This window comes from Phoxinus phoxinus (genome assembly GCF_949152265.1).
Source record: "Phoxinus phoxinus genome assembly, chromosome: 1".
Lineage (NCBI taxonomy): Eukaryota > Metazoa > Chordata > Actinopteri > Cypriniformes > Leuciscidae > Phoxinus > Phoxinus phoxinus.
The window spans coordinates 20,113,453-20,134,915 of record NC_136876.1 but is presented as its reverse complement, the minus strand read 5'-3'; the positions used below and the strand labels follow the sequence as shown (position 1 = coordinate 20,134,915).

The 21,463-nt window shown below is 36.6% G+C and overlaps 1 protein-coding gene across 4 annotated transcripts; it reads left to right on the top strand.

Moving 5' to 3' along the window:
* Positions 1 to 3,576: 3,576 nt before the first annotated feature.
* cbx1a (chromobox homolog 1a (HP1 beta homolog Drosophila)) lies at positions 3,577 to 19,086 on the top strand. Of its 4 annotated transcripts, none has more exons than XM_079595301.1 (6): positions 3,577 to 4,310; positions 8,301 to 8,410; positions 10,512 to 10,668; positions 10,890 to 11,064; positions 14,543 to 14,637; positions 18,927 to 19,086. In XM_079595301.1, exons 2-6 carry the CDS (start codon positions 8,353 to 8,355, stop codon positions 19,069 to 19,071), a joined length of 630 nt encoding a protein of 209 aa, XP_079451427.1. In that variant the 5' UTR covers positions 3,577 to 4,310; positions 8,301 to 8,352; the 3' UTR covers positions 19,072 to 19,086. The 4 variants fall into 4 exon arrangements, with proteins under 4 accessions (XP_079451427.1, XP_079451428.1, XP_079451426.1 ...); XM_079595302.1 differs by having other exon boundaries at positions 3,847 to 4,310; positions 8,284 to 8,410; XM_079595300.1 differs by having other exon boundaries at positions 4,307 to 4,514.
* The last annotated feature ends 2,377 nt before the right edge of the window (positions 19,087 to 21,463 follow it).

The window sequence follows — 21,463 nt, the reverse complement described above, 5'->3', positions numbered from 1 at the left end:
AGTCTTGAAGTCACGGGAGCCATGAGATTGTTCGGCCAGTTCTTTGTGATTTACAAAGCATGCCATGTAGGCTGTGGTGTTTCCTGCAGCTCCCTCTTGCTTCTCTTTTCATTTCTCACCCTTTATCCTCACAGATCAGTACGTGCTGGGTTCAATTCAGTTGGGTTTGTGTCCATGGTTACGAATGTCAGTTTGGAAAAGTATTGGATTTGGGTCATTTCCAAGTCTTAAAAAATAAAAAGACTTGGAAATTACCCAAATCCAATACTTTTGCATCAAATTGATCAAACGTGACAGTAATGCTACAAAAAGATATTACAAATAAATGCTGTACTTTTGAACTATAAAAAAAATATACTATAAAAAAATGATAATAATAAATGTTTCTTGAGCATTAAATCATCATAGTAGTATGAAGGATCTTGTGATGCTGAAGACTGGAGTAATGATGCTGTAAAAATAGCTTTGCTGTCAGAGAAATAAATGACATTATATAAACTATATTACAATAGAAAACAGTTATTTTAAGTCGTAATAATATTTAATATGTTTTCATATATTAATATATTACTTATACAGTAAAAAAAATTACATAATATGTCATCTTATACTGTTTTTACTGTATTTTTTGACAAAACAATGCAGTCTTGGTGAGCATAAGAGATTTCTTTCAATAACATTAAAAGAATCTTACTGAACTTTTGAACAGTAGTGCATGCAGTGGCCTCATAAAGCATTTGTACACGTACTAAATCACTCTTACCCCCAGTTTCACAGACCAGGTTTAGTCCCAGTCTAGTCCCAGACTAAAATGCATTGTTTGAGCTGTTTTAACTGAAAGCAACTGATATATCCTAAAATATCTCAGTGCCATTACTTGTCTCAAGATGCACATAAGTATGTTTTTTTCTAAGGCACGTTTATGAAAGCTACTTAAATTCCCTAATTGAACGAAGGCCTAATCCTGGCTTAATCTAAACCCTGTCTGTGAAACCATGGGCATAATGTATTAATGTCATTTATACAAGTTTGGCAAACTCAGTGGGACATATTTATTAAATATGTGATGAGCAGTAGTTAAGAGTAATTCTCAGAAAAGAGAAGTTCAGAGAAAATTCAGGTCTGGCATCATTTGCTTGATATTTTGTTACATTTTAAGTATATGTTTAAGCATATATATTTTAAGGCCATTGTGAACTGTATTTCGATGCAGTCTGTACCTCACCAGCAAATATGACACAAAAAAAGGTCACCAGTTGATCATTGAGATATATTTGTTAATGAACAAAAAGGGATCTAGCTAACACAAAGTTTTCAATAAAATTAAAAACATAAAATCTTGGTCCTGTATGTTCAAAAAGGGCCATCAGCCATATATTAAAAGTAAGTTATTGATAATTATTAATGTATTCTGAATTCTTACTAGCAGAATCTGATTGACTGCCATGTGCCACAACACCAGGGTATGTTGTACTGAGTTTAAAAATAGTTTTTGATCATTTTCTGTTTAGTTTATAAAATGTTTTTGGAGAGAAAGGGCAGAAGCAGAGTTATAATTTGGTATCCCCATGCTTGCAGACGCTGCATGAGACAATATAAATATCACCCTCTGTTTGCGTATGGTGTGGCTGGTTTGCTTGAGTAATGAGGTAATTAACTCAATCACGACACTCAGACAGATGATGAATTTTGTTAATGCTTCTCCTTTGTTCTCCACTCATTTCTGAGCAGGTCTTTTTCCTCTACATTAACCCGACATGTGCACACAAACACAAACACACACACACACACACACACACACACACACACACACTGCATCTTCTTTGTGGAGTACGAGGTTGCAGCCATGCAAATGGGCCAGAGAGAGGAACCTGTTACTAAGTGGAACTGCAACAGGGCAAAACAAGATATAACAGAGGCGGTTTCTAATTCTCTGTGCTTACAAGGTCAACATGCTATTGTTCATTGGGGCAAAGTGCACCATTGTGCAACAGTCTGGGAGTCAATTGCAGATCACTGACACTATATTTACCTCAAACACTGAGAGAATGGCAGGCTGTCGGGCTGTTTTCACACTTGGCTCGATTGCTTGGTCTGAACCAGATTTCAGTTCCACTCCCATCCTTCGGCAGGCATCTTTTCACATTGCGCGTTTGGGTCTGGGCCACATTACGCTTGTGTCATCGACCTGAGCACCATGGCAGCCGTTTATCACTGTATAGGAGGAAAATAGCAGTTTCACTCATGTTATATCTCTTAAGAAATGCAATAATGCTGCAAAGACAGCAATATGCTCTCTGGAGGCAATTTACTCAGACACAAGCAGCTATGAGAAATTCATTATATAAAACAAGTGTGACATGTGAAGTGTGATGCTATTTGTATGTCATCAATAACAGTTTGAACTGATTGCAAGCTGTACCAAAGTTAACATGAGCCATAATCCAGACTTCTAATATTCTGATCCCTCAATGCTTTCAATACAAGTTTGTTTATAATATATACATCAGAATATAAGCCTTTATACAATACACTTTAATACACGCAGCCTTTATACAACTGAATGCTCAAGTATTACTTACATTTCCAAAGGTCAACAGCTAATAAAATCAGGTCAGATTTCACATGGGATCTGAACCAACAGATGAGGGGGGGAAATAAACTCCACACATGTCCTATGGCCTTTGAACACCAGCCACAACATATTTCCCATTTTTTTTCTATGAAAACCGCAAACAAAAATTCTTCAGATTTGAGTTTAAACAGCCAGATACTTTTTCATATAAAATACTATTTATAATTATATCACCATTCATAAATGCACTAAATCTAACATTATATCCAGATTGTTCAGTCCTGTGAAAAGCAAGTGCTGTCAAACTTACTCAAATAGGCCTACTAGAGGCATTGTTTGAGGTTCATCTAGTGAAACCCTTTGGAAAATCTTCAGGCAATTTCAAAAGGTCAAGGACCGTATTCACAAAACATCTTGAGGCTAAAAGTAGTTTCAAACTTGCTGATTTAAGAGAAACTCTTAAGAGGTGAGGCTGCAACCGTTATCGCCTATCTCTTGAGGTATTTATTTTGAAAGAGTAAATACTTCATGACTGCTAAAAAAAAGTAGCCTAGTTCTACAGTAACAATATGATTGTGTGTAATATGTAATCTGGACGTACTACTACATCTGCATGCTTTCATTATCATGAGACCAGCATGTCCATTCACTGTCATAAACAAATCCTCCCCCGTGGCCTCATGGGATAGTAAAGTGTCACTTAATCTCGCTGGAAGTAGTAGGTCATCCAGGTACTTTTTGCCTATAGAATACTATTTTATGAGTAGGCTGTGAATTCGGATATATTATTTTGTTACATAGGCTACTGTTTTTGCCTACTATGGAAGTAGGCCTGTGATTTCAGATACAGCCAAAATGTTTTGTGAATAACATTACAGCCCTTTTCACATTTCCATTCCGGGTTTCTCAGAAGCGGAAGTCGTCATAGTTGGGTAAACTTCTATAGTGGTGAATTAAGAGACTAGCCTACATTTAATATTTGTTCATGTTCCCATTTGCTCAAATAACAAAAGAAAAAGGCCACAATAGTTTTTTCGCAACTTTCACAAGAGGAAAATAAATAGAGTGAGAATGATAACGGCAGTCGGAAGAGGCCTACATTTTACCTTCACTGTTTGGATGCAAATGTAATATAATACAAAGTATAGCATATCCCTATAGTGTTGTACATTTGTAAAAAACTTTTTTTTGTAAAAAAAAATATTTAAAAACTTTACCGGATTTTACGATGTTGATGACCGTTAAAACGCGTCATCAAGAAGGTCTGTTGTCTGAAGAACCTGACCGCCATAAGCTCTTGCAAAATCTCTAAAGAATGTCCGTTTTTTTTTTTCCAGTAACACAATTATTAGGAAAAAGGCTTTTAGGCCGTTAAATATTGACATTTTTGAATAAACATAAGGATATTTGAGGCATCTTCGAAGTGTACCGAGGAACAACAAACATGTTCCTCTTTCAAGTGCGCACGTAAAACTACAACTCCCAGGATGCACCACTCGTGTACGGACAGAGGCACGTACTTTCCGTCGGAATTGGCGGGTTGCTGGAGGCAGCTTGCGTGTACTGTTGCATTACCTTTTGTCTGACTCTGACCAGTCAAGGAACCTCGATAAAATAATAGCAAGCTCTTTCCCCAGTCGACAGATTTTCGACGTTTGTCGACACTTAAAGCCGCTCTATCTGCAGGAAACCACCTTATTTGGTGTTATTTCGCCCTTAATTCCGTTTTTCACAGGTAAGTGGCGCTGCATCCAGATTGTGAAACATACTATAGGACTGACTATGTTTGTATAAGGACTGTGATTCCTTTTTATAATTAACAGGCAGATGTTTTGAGTAGTCTAAGCAACTAATTGCTCTTGAATAATATCTAGCAGCTAGTCATATTTTGAGACATTTTTGGTTAGTTTTCTACTCGGATCCAGGTCAACATGGAGAGGTGAGCGACCATGCTTCTGCAGCATTAGCCACAAGGCTAGTCGATGTCTCGGGTTCTAGGGCCATTTTGGGGTTTATACCGTTTTTAAAATGTGCATTGGAACGTTTTGTGCATGTATTTATCGGACAGCTTAAACGTTGTTGGTGTCATGGTAGCGTTTGGACCTAAAATTGTACGGGCAAAAGGGTCAGTCCAGCCACCCATCTCCGCGCGAGACAGAAACGCCTTTCTCGCACACGCCTGGCGTTAAAGGAACTCGGTAACACACTCCGTTTTTTCATTTCTTTTTTTAAAGAGATCTAACTTGCATGGAGTTTGCTCAGTTGAATTGCTACTTTAAAATGTAACGCTTGGCCTCGCTGGCTCGTCGTTGATGCTTTTGCAGCAAAGGGAAATGGGCCTAACATTCTGGCAAGGCGTCGGCGCGTGCACGTCGGAAGTTGAATCGAGTATTTTTAATACACAAAGTTTTTAATATAAATAAAATGATGCATATGATCTGCTTTTATTTAGAACTGAAGAGATAAAATCAAGTGTTAAGCATAAACATATGATTAACGTTACGGTAATGCCATTTACATTTTTTCAAAAAGTGTCCCAGGCACTTTGCTTGGACCTTAATTTGTTAGGTTTTTCTGTTTTTACGCCCTTTTTAGGTGACATCTCAGTGCTTCAGCCTGGTGAGTGTTTGCTGATAGCCCCCTAAAAGCAAAACACGTGTTTTTGTTAAAGCATCTGGTAAACAGGGGAGGGGGATATGTAATAACAAAGAAGTATACTTTGAGTTTTTGGTGCAGGTCGTTTGCCACCAGATATGGTTTATGTAAACTTACAAACTTCAAGCCAGGAATTTGTGTTGTGTTTTTATTTCGATTTAAATGTGTAACATTGCAACCTGTTGTTGTTTTATTACATTGAGTCACAATTAGGGCTGGGCGATATGGCCAAAAAAAAATATCACGATATTTTTTTTTATATCAGTCGATATCGATAATTATCGATAAATGTCAAATCTTTATTTATTTCAAGTTTAAAGACAGATTTGTACTCCTAAGTGAAAGCTGTAGAGACCAGAGCGTTGTGTTTTTAAACTACTCTTTATTGTCAGAACATATCATGACAAACACTTGCCAAACAGGTGAACATTTCACAAATCCAAGGTAGAACATTCAAACATTTGACATTTTACCTTAACAAAATAAATATCTTTATTTCAGTAGTATTAGCTTGAGTTAGGATGCATATTTACTTTATACAATTTATGTTCATTAACAAAAACAGTAAAATCTGTTAAAAAAAAATATTTTTATTTGGTAAAATGTAATATTCTTTAGTTTTATTAAAATTAACCATTGGTCATCCAGCATCATAGCCTGGGTTTCCCCATACTGCCTTTGCGCAGGGCGATTTTATTCTCGCTGAAAGGCAACGAGAATAAGGCAAGTCTCAACGAGAATTGGGTCTGGCGTTAGCCAGGCTACCAGCATCATGCATTTAGATCATGATAACCACAGATAAAATGTAACTTTATGGTTTCTATGTGAGAAACGTCACATATTGTGACGTTTCTATGGTATTTATGAAAACCAGTAGCCTAAATACATTATTAAAAATTGTAATTATATTCCATTAGTCCTTTAATACATTGTATACATTAATAATATTATACAATTCAATATATATATCCCACATTTCATGGTGCAGTTAATATTACTAGGCTAACGTTACAGTAACGTTAAATCCGTGGTAAATGATGGGAATGTGTCGACGGAAAAGCTTCTGACTGTATCGTTGCGCACAGTGTTTCTCCTGTTCGTCAGCGCGGTCTCATCTGCCTTTAAACTGGTTTAAATCACTGAGACATTTGTGTTCCTCGCTGAATTCAAGCGCTCTCACTGGATCTAGTGACCGAGACCGATCAGAGTAAACGCGTCTGCTCTAGTGAGCTCGCGCTCGCGCTGCCGTTTGGACTTTGAGCCGAGCGGATAAACGGTCCGTGTGGCGCGCGCGCTTCAAATGAGATTAGTTCCGCTTTTGGCGCAAAAACATTATCGAACATTTATCGAACTCTTGATATCGTTTTATCGAGAAAAATTATATCGCGATAATTATCGTTATCGTTTTATCGCCCAGCCCTATTGAGTTAATTTTCCCCAAAATTGACAAATGACAAAAAAACACCAAAAGTATTAAAGGGGTCCTATTATGCTTTTTCAACTTTAGTTGGTGTTATGTTGTAGTTGGAGCATAAAACAGATCTGCAAGGTTACAAAGCTCAAAGTCCGGGTGCGGGTTTACAAAAAGCATGAAAATATATTCTATTACACCCCAAAAACAAAATCAGGACTTTATAATTGGGCATAAAAGGACCCCTTTAATGGGAACTAAAGGGTGTTCAGAATTTGTGGCCGATTACTGATCACTGGAAGCAGTTTTGTTTGATATTGATCACTGAAATAAAAATAGGCCATCTATTCTTAACAACAATGTATTTTAAGTAAAAAAAAAAAAGGATTGTGCCCAAGTAGCAGTGCTTCGCCTGTGCTTCACACCAATATAGTCCTAAGTCAATATCTGCCTAGGAAATCGCCTAGTCTTAATCTGCATTGCTATTTGTACTCGTTGTGAATACGCAGGCCACAAGAAGTAATTTGTGTGTTTTTTTTATATCACTTTTACACACGACATGCTATCTGGCAACAAAGGACTCCATTCATTATGCTAAGCTAGCGGCAGCGCTGCCAAACTAAGACAATGCATCCACTGAGATAAATGTTTTTGCCCTCCCATCTAAATGTAGGGGAGACGGTGAATAACCCCTGTTTAAAAAAACTGTGGAGTGTACCTTTAAAAAATGTTCTGGCTCTTCCAAGCTTTATAATGGCAGTGAATGTTTTTTTCTGTTTTGTAGTCCATCGAAGTGCATCCATACATGATAAAAGTCTTCCACACGGCTCAGGGTGGTTAATAAATGCCTTCTGAGGTGAAGCGATGCGTTTGTGTAAGAAAAATATCCATATTTAAAACTTTATCGACTTAAATAACTAGCTTCCGTTATTCACATTTTAGAGTAAGAAAAAACTAATGCAGCCAAGGCCAAGTTATGAGAAACAGAAATTATAAATTATTAAGGCTATGCATTATGTTAGTTCACCTCACCTCCCTATCAGAGTCGTTCGCTCTCGTCTCGTCACATCCCCATAGGCTGAAGCTATGCTGTACCGGAAACAGAAAAGATTAGTTCACTGTCCGAGTTGTTCGCTCGTCACAAGTTATAGAAAAGAAAAATCATGACACAAATTTATCAATTATTAGAAATTTGAGTCCAATGCTGTAAATCTGTAAAAAAAAACTTAATTATGCGCTTGTAAGAAAGGTTGGGAATTGACAATTTTTTTTATCCAATACAGCGGTCACGTGACAAAAGAAGGAAAATCGTGAAATCAATATTTTTAACCCAGCCCTAATGAAAATATCACGAAAAACCTAATCGTCCTAAAAATAGGTTTCATTACAAAAGATATTTTCAGTCTGACCTGGATGCGTTTTGTAAGATTAACCCAAAATGCATTCCTGTTATAAATTACGGGTTTTGTTAAATTAAAAATCAATTCAGAGGGAGCTGTGCAGTGTGCACTATGAAATGCTGTATTTGTTAGAGCCAGCAAACTGTTATTCGCAGAGCTGTATGCACTGCGATGTATGTAATTTTATTTCCTGCCTTGTTCTTTCCCTAATATCACCTGACCCCTCATCCCGTCTAATCCAGACTTTCACTCTGTTCAGCACTGTTGACGTTGACAAGGAACCGGAAGGTTCCGCAGAGCCTCCCCCCTTCATGACGAGCATGAGCCAACCAACAGAGACAGCCAGTGATGCTCCCAGCGTCACCGAAGGTGTCTCACAACTTTCTCCTTCACTATTTTTCTTTCAAATGTGTGGGAAGGATGGTTTATTTCCAGACATTCTTTCTGTCTTATAAATGAGCCTTGACATGTTTTAATTTCTTTATTGAATCACGGGTTGTTGGTAACTGTCTGTTTTCATGACCGCTTTTTTATCTGCCATGTGATGCATTATTTGTCAATGACTAATAGAGGTGCTTCTGCTGGTGCTTTTATAAGGTCAGAGGTGCGGTTGTGGTCTGGCGCTCAAAAGACAGAATGAGAGTTTCAAAGTGAAGAAATTTGGGAAGCATTTTACATTAAAGTCTCATTTGTTTGTAACATTTTTAAAATTAAGTTTATTACTACCGGTAATTGAATTGTAGTATTCTAACTGGCAAGTTGTATCTGTTAACATTAGTTAATGCACTGAGAACTAGCCTAACTAACTTGTATTTTTAGTAACACTAACATTAACAAGGAGTTATAAATGCTGTTCATGGCTAATGCATTGACTAATACATCAACAATGAGACCAAATTGTAAAATGTTACTAAAAAGTTAGGCTGCATTACCTTCATTTGTGGTTGATTAGTTAAGCATTTGTTCTCCGCACTAGCTGTTACCTACTGTGGTGTATTCAATCGTGTAATGGATGTTGTTATTTAGGGAGTTGAATTGCCTCTGATACTGATATAATCCAGATATTAATGGTGTAATAGTTTAATGATGACTAATTACATTTTCATAAAATTACTGTTTTGTTCACTAAATATGCATTACTGTTCAAGAGTTTGAGGTCAGTAAGATTTTTATCTATTCGTTTAAAGAAATTCATGCTTTTATTCAGCAAGGATTGATTAAATTGATCAAAATTGACAGAAATCTTTTGTAACATTTACAAATTTCGTTACCATTACAAATAAATGCTGTTTTGTAAGCTTTCTATTCATCAAATAATCCTGAAGTTATCAATGTTTTCACAAAAGTATAAAGCAGCACAACTGTTTTCAACATTGATAATAACAATAAATGCTTAAGCATCAAATATTAAAATAATTTCTGAAGAATCATGTCACTTGAAGACAAAGTATGCTGTAAATTCAGCAAATTTTAAAATCTATTACAATAGAAAATGTTTTTTAATTATTTCACAATATTTTTAATGTATTTTAATCAAATAAATGCAGCCTTGATGAGCATAAGATACTACTTTCAAAAGCAATAATAAAATAAAAAATCTTACTGACCCCAAAATATTTTATGCCATTGTCTTTTGATTAATTGGTTGTTTACTTGTCCTGAGAAGTTGTGAAATGAGCGTCAAGTGGTTATAGTTATAGTTCAAACTGGTATCCGCCATGTTTGGAATGCGATGCTAACATTGTGATTATGCTGATTCTTAACAAGTGAAAGTTTGAACGGCTTTAAGGGATAGTTCACCCAAAGATGTAACTTATGTCACCTACTCACTCACCCTAATGTGCTAAACCTGTATGAATGTATTTCTTCTGCGGAACACAAAAGAGGATATTTTGAAGAATATGGGTAACCAAACAGTTGATGGACCCCATTGACTTCCATAGTACTGTTAAGTTACAGACATTCTTCAAAATATCATCTTTTGTGTCCAGCAGAAGAAATTCATACAGAATTTCAATTTTTGGGAGAACTATCCCTTTAAGGTGTGTCTGTTACACTTACATAATTCAGATGACATGGGGGTTAGTATCAGACTATTTTACTAATTTTTATTTATTTTAATTTTTTTATTATATTTCAATTTAGTTACTGATCTTAATCTCAATAGCAAGAATTAATCACTAAGAGCTGTGGTCAAAATGTCTCTAATTTTGCCACTGCTCTATACAACCAGATTTGTCTAATTTTGGCAAACAGATTTTTTGACCTTGGCCTACCTTTCAAATCACCCCTGAATAATTTATTTTCCTCTTTGCGCACGACCCCCTGCCATTGAAGTATCACTTGTTTGTATTTGTTCTCCTCACCCCCATAGTGTATGTATCAAGTTTAACTTGCATCATGTTTGAACTGTTTGAACTCTTAAGATTTTTTTCCCACAGAAAAGACTGACCCTCTTTTTTCTCCACAGAAGAGAAGCTGGCAGCCACCGCTGGAAAGAAGCTGACCAAGAAGAAGGTGGAGGAGGTTGTAGAGGAAGAGGAAGAATATGTGGTGGAGAAAGTCCTGGACAGACGGGTGGTGAAGGGCAGAGTGGAGTTCCTGCTCAAGTGGAAGGGCTTCTCAGAGTAAGTAACTAATATCAGCTAGATTTCCACAAATGCTTTCATGTAAGGCATGGAACTGGATTCCTAGCAAACGTGTTGGCAATTTTATCATTATATAAAGAACTCATGAAGAAAAAATGGTTTTCTAATAAATGTGTACTTAAGCATTCGGTTAGTGGAGCCAAAGAAAAAAGATGGCATTCATATGTCAAATGATTGAGAAATGATTTCCTTTTCTTTAGAGAAGACAACACATGGGAACCAGAGGACAATCTGGACTGTCCTGATCTCATTGCAGAGTACATGCTAAAACATAAACCTGTAAGTGATGAGAAGAAAGATTCTAGTGGAAAGAGGAAAGGAGAATCTGACACAGATGGTGGAGAAGACAGCCGGCCTAAAAAGAGGAAAGATGAGGTTAGACTTAATCATTCCATTTGATGAATAATATTTTATAGAAGTTTTGGTTTACAAATGTTGTTTCTAAACAAGTGTTGTATACAAATTGGCGCGTGCAGTGTTTTCTACATGATTTTATGAGACTGTAGGGGGTGGACCTCGGGGGTCCGGAGGCAAGTTAAATTCAACAATCTAGTGCACTTTGAGAGTTCAACATTAAGAGCTCATGATCAGTGTGCAAATTAAACAAAGTCTGTGAACTGACTTGTACCTGAACTTTAAAGGGGACTCAAACCGTTTTTGGTTGATAGTGTCTGTCTTCTTTACTTTCACACTGGTGTTTTTAGAAAGCCAAACAATTAGAATATAACAATAATAATAATAATTTTATGTTGTTATTATTATTCCTTTGACATAATAATAGTCATATATTGTAACAAAGGCACTGTAAAATAAATTAATTTTCATATGTATCTTATTTTAATTAAGAGCTTAAGCAGAAAATTTAGGAGCACATCTTAAATTAACCTGCAATGTAGTTATTCACATTTTTACTTTATTACTGACAAATGCCTTGGTAATAAATAGACTTAATGTACAGAAATGATGTGCAGTTTTATTTTAAGTTCACATGGTTCACATTAAGTTACCATTAAAAAATTAAATTATCATTCGTAATGTCTTTTTATTAATTCAAAAGCAAAATGGTATTAGGGAGTGGAAATAGCTAATAAGTCAATAATCTGCAGCCAACTACTGGTTACAATGGTAATTTAATGTCGTCTTTATTTTTAAATAAGTGTAAGTTTTCCTACATCTTGCAAATATGCAATTATACCAACTCTTTACCGAATCTAAATGCTTCCGACTAGACCTCTCTGCGATGTTATTAATTCTGTTGCAAATTCAATGGCTTTCTTCACTGGATCTCTTAGCGCTGCGTAGTAATGTTGTTGCGTGATTGAGATCGCCCCGCGAGTAGCTCACGGCACTGCGCTGACCTATTTTTGGTCCGAATTGTTAAACGGTCTATGAAGCACAAATAAGTAGTGCAGTTTAATTCCTCTTATTTCGTTTGCAGTTTGATGTTGGGAAACATTGTGGTCACGCCAATGCAACCTCTAACACAATTTTGGTCGCACCCCCATTGCATGTTTGATGCACACATTTTTCTACATTAAACTGTGCTCATACTTGTATTTATGCATCTGTCGTGTGCTTTTAGCTGTTTATTCAACTTCGGGAAATTTATGTCCAAGAGTTGATTTTTATAAAACTGACATACAGACTTTTTTTGTTATTTTAATACTTTTGGTTGCATTAAAAGCTTACAAATCTTGCAAATGTTTATTAAAGGGGTGGTAAAGTATGATTTCACTTTTCTAACTTTAGTTAGTGTGAAATGTTGCTGTTTGAGCATAAACAACATCTGCAAAGTTACAAAGTTCAAAGCAAAGGAAGATATTTGCTTTTAAAGAAAAGAACTACAACAAACAGCTGGTAGGGGCTACACGACATTCCTCCAGGGTTAGTGACATCAGCAAGCTTAAAATGTACATAAACCCGCCCCCAGGAACACGCAGTCCATGTTGAGAAGAGGAAAAGTTGTTGTATAAGAGTAAATTTTTGAGTCAGCTCAAACTTTAGCATCCATCTTTTCACATGCAATAGAAAGTCACTCTGTGTGCATCTCACAACAGTTCCTATACGAGCGATTTATAGATTACCATGACAGAATATCCCAATTGAAGATAGTTAACTCCACATCAGCAACATAAATTCCTCAACTAGCCATTCAGAGACGTCCTGTTGCATTCCACATGTTGTCACTTCTTGAGTCTCTCCATCTTTGTCTGAGTCCGTTTTAACATTAAAGGCAGAACAGTGTATGTCATTTTAGTGTGTCTGTGTGAGGTAATCGCAGCTGCTAACACACATGAAGTGTTGCCAGATTGGAACGGTGATTTCCAGCCCAAAAGCTCACCAAAACCCACCCACTCCAAGAAAAAAACGCCCAAAATTTTATGGCCCTATCATTCAAGGTTGATAAGCACAATTTGTATATCCTTAAAACAAAATAAGCATGATAGAATAAAATAAAAAATAAATAAATACATTTCCCAGGAAACGGATCAAAACAGGGCAATAATTAGGGAGAATTAGCAAATATGACTTTAAATGTCCAGGTGGACACTGTCAAAACGGCAATCAAGAAATTAACTGATGACTTTAACCCTCGGAAGTACACATTGCAGAACATAACACAGAATTTAGCAGTCAAAACTGATTCATCGTTGATTCAAACCTTTTTCAGCCGCTGTCAGGCACAAGTAGTGCATGCAGTCTGGACTGTATAAAAGTTGCAGATGTCTGGTTAGGCTAATGTGCGCATGAAGGTGGAAAGGAGTCGTCCCATATTAAATTTCAATTCAAGTCATTCAACTGTGCTCTCCTCATCAGTTATATTCACCATCGAGTCATCAACCCCCACATGTGTACGTTTTTAGAGTTGCTCACTATCTCACTCTTTACTGTAGATGCAACTTTTACTGTATGTCACTGGCATTAGCGATCACTTGAATATACAGCAACAAGTTATCTCGCTAAATTGCGTCTTCCTGCTGATCGCTCGTTGATTGGCTAAAAGTGCGTGCTCGTCGGTGACGTCAACACCAACGCCAGCTGACTCTGCTGCATGGGCGTATGTGTTATAATGGCATGATGACTGATTTTATGGAGTACATGCACACTTTAGTTTAGTTTAACCAATTAGACTTTAAAATGTAGATGTTTGAAAACCGCTGAACTGACCCCAAACCAGCCCAAATTTTGTCCACCCGCCCAAACCCTTTGATTGTGCGGGTAAAAAAATTAAAAACCGCCCAATTGGCAACACTGCACATGAGCTCTTTAAATCCTGCCCTCTGCAGCAGCTCATTTACATTTAAAGGGCCAGGCACAAAACGGTGCGTTTTTGCAAACCCTCAAAAAGTGACAACTTTGACATGCTTTATAAAAATATCTGTGGGGTATTTTGTGCTAAAACTTAACACACACCCTGAGGACATCAGAGATTTATTTTACATCTTGTGAAAATGGCATTTTACCACCCCTTTAAGCATTTATTTGTTTGCTTCTTATCAAATACCTTTTTGAGACATGATTAATGAAAAAAAAAGAAATCTTATTTATAAACAGAATATTTTTATGAATCAATTCCAATCTGAAATTGTCTTATTCAAAAGTGTGAAACCATTATTTAATTGTGTGCATTTAGGATACATAAAATTCTAGCTGTGAATTTAGTTTTAGCAAGACAATCTTAGCACAACCTTTTTGCTTCCCTGTCCTTGTGAGAACTAAAATTTTAAAAAGTTGATCCAAACCACGCATAAAGACATGCTGATTAGAAAGAAGAAACATTCCCGTATGGAAGACTACTTGGAAGAAACGTTTACTGCATATGAATAATAAATTATTTCCTAATGTTTTGCAGCAAGACAAGCCGAGAGGCTTTTCACGGGGGTTAGACCCAGAGCGCATCATTGGAGCCACAGATTCCAGCGGCGAGCTCATGTTTCTAATGAAATGGTATGTAAATATTAAGATTTTAAAAATGTGAAGTGTGTAATTTATAGAGATGCTCCGATGTATTGGCCAATTTTTTATACATTTACAACGATCGGTATATCGGCAATAGCATGAAGAAGGCTGATATAACAAACCGATGATTTAATCTAATATTGCTGCTGTCTGTCTTTTAATGTTAATCAAACAAAAGACAAACCGCTCACTACTCTTCACTAAATAACTTTTGTAACTTTCGTTAGTATTAATATGAATCGGGCCCTATGATTTCCGCAATGCGGAAAACGTGGTCGGAATCGCGGATTCCAGTCATAAAACAGAATTTACTGTACAACACGGAATGTCACAGAATTTGTCAAAGTATTGATAAATAAATAAAAAATAGGTCAGTACACTTAAATCAAATAGCAATATAGACTAGTGTCTGTGAATATTAAACCACAAAAACACCATTTAAATCTGAATCCTGCATGTGCTGTGTTGTCTCTGTGAATGAATGGCGCAGACGCGCAGTTTCATTTACCACACACACTGAAGCATGCGTCACACCCGCTGTGTTTTCTCACTATATGAGGACATGAATGCATGAACTTTATCTCCAGAGTCACTTCGTGAGCATTGTTTCATTTGAGAAAATCTATCGTTATATCATAAACACACAGAAACTCAAGTCTTCACGGCAACCCGTCAAAATAAGTTACTTAAAGTAATTGTGACAGAAATGTATTTCTGTTGTACAGTAGAATTTAGCTATGTCTCAATATAATAACAATATTATGTATTTAAAGGTGCACTGTGTAATTTTTAGCAGCATTTAGTGGTGAGTTTGCAAATTGCAACCAACAGAAGTTACTGTGGCTGGCAGGAAAAGAGGTCGTCATCTGAGACAGCAGAGAGTAGGCAGTTCAGCAATTAGGTTTCTTTACAAAGATAAATGAAGAAATTAAGTTTACTTAATTATTCAGTAAAACGATACGTTATTGCGAATATTATTGTTACTTGTTCATCATTGTGTCAGTGTTTTATTCACTGACTTTAGCTAGCTTCTTTGCACAAAGAACAACATAGTGACGAAACGCCTTTGTCCGTTTAGGGCCACTGTAGAAACATGTCGGCGCATTTCAATGTAAGGGGACCCGTGGTGTATGTAGATAGAAATGGTTCATTCTAAGGTAATAAAAACATAACGGTTCCTTAAGTAAGGTCTTTATACACCACTGAAGACATAGTTATGTATATGATTTTTTTTTTTTCAAAAAGTCCACACATTACACATTACACAATGTACCTTTAATTTAGAATATGCAGTGAAGAATATGCATATATTTTACAATTATTTACTTTATTTCTGAACCTGAAAACTACCCTACCTAAAAGCACTGTTTATTTCATATGTATCTTTGTTCTGTTGTATTTGTTGGCCTGCTGAATGTTAAATGGATTTAATCCATGTTCATTAGAAATTATTTGTTGCAGCAATAGACTAGCTAGTATAACTTAATGCATAGTGTTTTGATCATGTTTTAAATCAGCAAAGGAAAAAAACAAAAACATCCATTTTAATTACAAAAAGTTTAAATAAGAGAACAAGTGACATCGGTGTCGGAATCAGCTAATTGTTTTAATTGTTAAAATCGGTATTAGCCCCTCAAAAAATCTATATGTGCATCCCTAGTAATTTCAGCTCCATTTAGAGTCTCAAATTAGTTTAGAAGATAATGAAAACGTTCCACCTTTAGTCAAACAAACAGATGCCTGATCACACAGCGCTCACATTCTCCATCTTCATTAGTTTACAGTCTCTGTTTAGCAGTCATATCTAATACTTTATTATATACAGTCATGGCCAAAATTGTTGGCACCCCTGGTAAATATGATCAAAACTGGCTGTAAAAAATAAATCTGCATTGTTTATCCTTTTGATCTTTCATTCAAAAAATTGGCAAAATTCGAACCTTTCATTGAAGCAAGAGAATTGAAAGTGGGGCTAAATCACATTATGAAATAAATGTTTTTCTCCAAAACACGTTGGCCACAATTATTGGCACCCTTTTATTAAATACTTTTTGCAACCTCCTTTTGCCAAGATAACAGCTCTGAGTCTTCTCCTATAATGCCTGATGAGTTTGGAGAACACCTGACAAGAGATCAGAGACCATTCCTCCACACAGAATCTCTCCAGATCCTGCAGATTCCCAGATCCATGTTGGTGCTTCTTCTCTTCAGTTCAGCCCACTCATTTTCTATAGGGTTCAGGCCAGGGACTGGGATGGCCATTGCAGATCTTGGTTTTGTGCTCCGTGACCCATTTTTGTTTTGATTTTGATATTTGTTTTTGGATCACTGTCCTGTTGGAAGATCCAAACATGGCCCGTTATAAGATTTCTAGCCCCGGCTGTTAGGTTTCGATTTTTTATCTGTTGGTATTTGATCCAATCCATGATGCCATGTATCTGAACAAGATGTCCAGGACCTCTGGCAGAAAATTAGGCCCACAGCATTAAAGATACAGCAGAGTATTTCATTTTACACATGGGGTACTTTTTTATCCCTGTGTGCACCAAACCCATCTTACGTGTTTGCTGCCAAAAAAGCTATTGTTTTGGTTCCTCTGTCCATAGAACGTTTGAAAAGTACCTGACACAACTGGCACTTCAAACGGGACGGGTTCTATGGTCAGATGAAACAAAAAAATAGCTTTTTTGGCAGCAAACACTTAAGATGGGTTTGGTGCACACAGGGATAAAAAAGTACCCCATGTGTAAAATGAAATACTCTGCTGTATCTTTAATGCTGTGGGCCTAATTTTCTGCCAGAGGTCCTGGACATCTTGTTCAGATACATGGCATCATGGATTGGATCAAATACCAACAGATAAAAAATCGAAACCTAACAGCCGGGGCTAGAAATCTTATAACGGGCCATGTTTGGATCTTCCAACAGGACAGTGATCCAAAAACAAATATCAAAATCAAAACAAAAATGGGTCACGGAGCACAAAACCAAGATCTGCAATGGCCATCCCAGTCCCTGGCCTGAACCCTATAGAAAATGAGTGGGCTGAACTGAAGAGAAGAAGCAGCAACATGGATCTGGGAATCTGCAGGATCTGGAGAGATTCTGTGTGGAGGAATGGTCTCTGATCTCTTGTCAGGTGTTCTCCAAACTCATCAGGCATTATAGGAGAAGACTCAGAGCTGTTATCTTGGCAAAAGGAGGTTGCAAAAAGTATTTAATAAAAGGGTGCCAATAATTGTGGCCAACGTGTTTTGGAGAAAAACATTTATTTCATAATGTGATTTAGCCCCACTTTCAATTCTCTTGCTTCAATGAAAGGTTCGAATTTTGCCAATTTTTTGAATGAAAGATCAAAAGGATAAACAATGCAGATTTATTTTTTACAGCCAGTTTTGATCATATTTACCAGGGGTGCCAACAATTTTGGCCATGACTGTAGAACTATTAAACAAAGTAAACTATGTGAAAAAAATATAGCGTTTGCTTTTTGTACTGTGGCTGCCGTCGCATCATCCAAGTGGATGCTCACACTGGTGGTGGTTGAGGAGAGATCCCCTGATAAGATTGTAAAGTGCTTTTGGGTGTACAGTAGTACATATGAAAACGCTATATAAATGCCTCATTCATAAAAAAATTCTTATTCATATGTCCACACTAGTGCGTTTTAGTTTGAACACACCATTTTAAAATGAAAACAATCCTCCTCCATTCTGGTGTTTCCACTGAGTTTCAGAAAAGATCTCCATCGACACTACACGATCGAAAACGGATGTCACATGACCTTTCATGCACACTGGCCATGTGTACGAGTGTAAACAGTTGCTGAATGCTCTAATAATCTTGTGCATGTGATATGGGGCTTGACGAATCAGGGAAGGATATGCAATGATCCAGTAGATCCGATCAGGTAGCGAATGTGGGCAGCCATGCCTTCATTTTCAAAAGTCTCGGTTTTGGTCTGTCTGCAGTGAAACGCAACCCGGAGTTTTCAAACTAAAACGTGGTCTGCAGCATTTCCAATTCTCCATTTTCGATGGTGGAAAACTTTGGTGTAGTGTGGACGCCAGGCGTAACCATAGCAAAAGGTTTTAAACTAAAATGCACTAGTGTAAACGTAGCCTTGGGCAGGCTGAGACAAACCCCAGATGCCTGTCCATCCATCCATCTTCTTCTGCTTCAGATGCCTGTCTTTTTACCCCATTCTGTATGATGGGCTAAATTAGATTATCACAATTGCTTATTTAATTGTATTCCCCTCTGCCTGTTCTCTACAGGAAAAACTCTGACGAGGCAGATCTCGTTCCAGCCAAAGAGGCCAATGTGAAGTGCCCGCAGGTGGTCATCTCATTCTACGAAGAGCGACTGACATGGCACTCTTACCCTTCTGAGGAAGAAGAGAAGAAAGACGATAAGAACTAGGCTTGCGAGGGAAAACAAGATGGGTGGCAAGTCAGTACTAGTTAGGGTGGGGCGGGGGGGCATTGGAAGTTTAGAAATGGGGGAACGGAGACAAAAACTCTTACACTCAATGCCATAAAATCGGACTCAGAGTATATTCAGAGCATGATATGCAGACGTGGAGTCATCAAAAGTTTTAATCAGAATACTGACCCCCATAAGAAACACAGGATTACTGTATTTCCTCTTGGCTTCTCTTTCTCTTTTTTTTGTTTGATTATGGGAAATGGGGTGTATATGCTGCAGTAGTTGCTCAGTTGTCGTTCCCGGTGGTGAACGCCTGATTATGTATATGCTTAATGCTATGGATCCTATGTGCACATCCTCATGCTCTGTATTTTTCTGACAAAGGATTTGAAGGACATTTTAATGTCTAAATCAGAACGTGTCACTGTGTAAAATGCTGCCCTAAGTTAAAACATAGTAAGTATGCAACACTATAACTGAAACAAACAATGGATATAAAGTTTGAGTAAATTGTGTTTTTGATTTGATATCAGTGTATAGTTTTCTCTGACTCTAGTTCTAGTTTTTTGCTCAACTCAGTTATGATTGTGTGCAGTTACTGTGTTTTGTCTTCGCAGGGCAGTATGACCTAATTTCTTAAGCCTTCTCTTTTTCCTTTCCATCTCATTTTTTGAGACTTACTCTTTCAAGTCATTTGTTGTGTAAATGCATTTATCAAAACTGTTGTCACCTTATTAGTGAGCACATTGCTGTGTAGTGCGGTCTTGCTGTTTTAGCAGTGTTTTTGAATTTGTATTCATCATGTATACAGTATTCTCGTCTTTTATTTGTTCACCACTTGAGGATATAAGCTGCATATGGATATATATATATATGTGTGTGTATATTCACAAATAGGTTTTTTGATCAATTCTAGTCAGCTTAGTAAACTGCATTTCCCATAATCTTATATAAACATTTTTATTTTTAACTATTAGCTGTCAGTGTATTTTATCAGTTGCATTACTGTGTGAAGAGGAAATATGCTCCTTGGATTCCAGCTTCTCAGATTGATCTTTCAAGTTTTATAGACTAATCAAGGAGTGTCAGACCTGGCTCAGAATACTTAAGAAAACATTGATGAAAGGTTGGACACTTTGCGGTTTTACTCTCTTCTTTGGTGGTGCTCAAGAATTAGAATGTACTACACAGCTTTCATGCATTTTTTTTTTTTCATAAACGTAAATGTGTAGTGAAGGTAAAAAAGCTCACCAACATTACCATGCTACAGATCAGGTCTTTTAGTACCACTTTTGCACCAGCATAATCATGTTCGTATTGGTAATGTTAATTTTAAAATGTAATGAAGCTCTTCAAAATGTTTTGGCGTTGGTAAAAATAGTGCTTGGATCACTGGATACGTTTTTCGCTAAATATGGTATTAATAGTGGCGTACTCTTCTGCTGCGTACCAGAGAAGCCTGAAGTGCTTTTAGTTGTACACAATCAGTAATGTGACTGCATTATATTACTCTCTGATTGTCTGTTTTCTCTTTTAAAGTGTACTGTTTGAAGCATGTTACTTTCTTTCATTTTCACTTTTTCAAGGGGGAGATGATTATTTGTTCATTAAACTAAACTTTTGTATTAATTCTGTTTATTGATCTGATTATTTTAAGAAGGGGTGTTTAAAAATGTACATTGTTATATTAAGGTCCTATTTTACAGAAAAGAAACTGAAAATTCAGGACTGTAAATAGCTTTTAATTCAAACAAGAGCTTGTCACCAAGAACATGTATTCACTGCAAAATATTAATCACAAGGTACATAAACAACTCAATATAAAAAGGTTTAAATTATTTACAAGGCATTTCAAAATATTAATGAAATCAAATACCAGTTCTGTATTTTAACATTTCATCAAACGGTTATAGCAATACAATTGAAAATAAACCACACAAACTCAAGGATAGAATTCCAGTTCACCTAAAACATGGTGGCTCAAAAATCCTTACTTTACAGCCATGTTATCTAGTTGATGTTAATCGAGCTCAAAACTAAATGTACATTCATTATATGGTGTTCCCTTTAATGAGATGGCAAACCAACACTTTTAACAAACCAGTAAGCAATATTTAAAACGCATTATCACTTTGTTTCAATACTTGGATTCCAAGCACAATTTACGATATACCTAGTTTGGTTCTTAATGTTTGCATGAATGTTGCAATAGTCTTTTCTTCCCTATTGTGACATCCAAATGTAATTGAGCGAGAAAAATTTAGATTTTCTCCATTGGGAATTGATTGTCGTTTGCTGTAATCTCATGCGAGTCAGTTACGGGTTGCTGGAAAGGAGGGAGCCTCTCTGGCCCTTATAAATATAACAGTCTGTCTGTTATTTGCTG

What these genes read in the sequence shown, in the direction of transcription:
- cbx1a (XM_079595300.1), top strand. An exon ending in AAGTGGAAGGGCTTCTCAGA is followed by an intron (nt 10,669 to 10,889) that starts GTAAGTAACTAA and finishes CCTTTTCTTTAG; the next exon opens with AGAAGACAACACATGGGAAC. An exon ending in CTAAAAAGAGGAAAGATGAG is followed by an intron (nt 11,065 to 14,542) that starts GTTAGACTTAAT and finishes AATGTTTTGCAG; the next exon opens with CAAGACAAGCCGAGAGGCTT.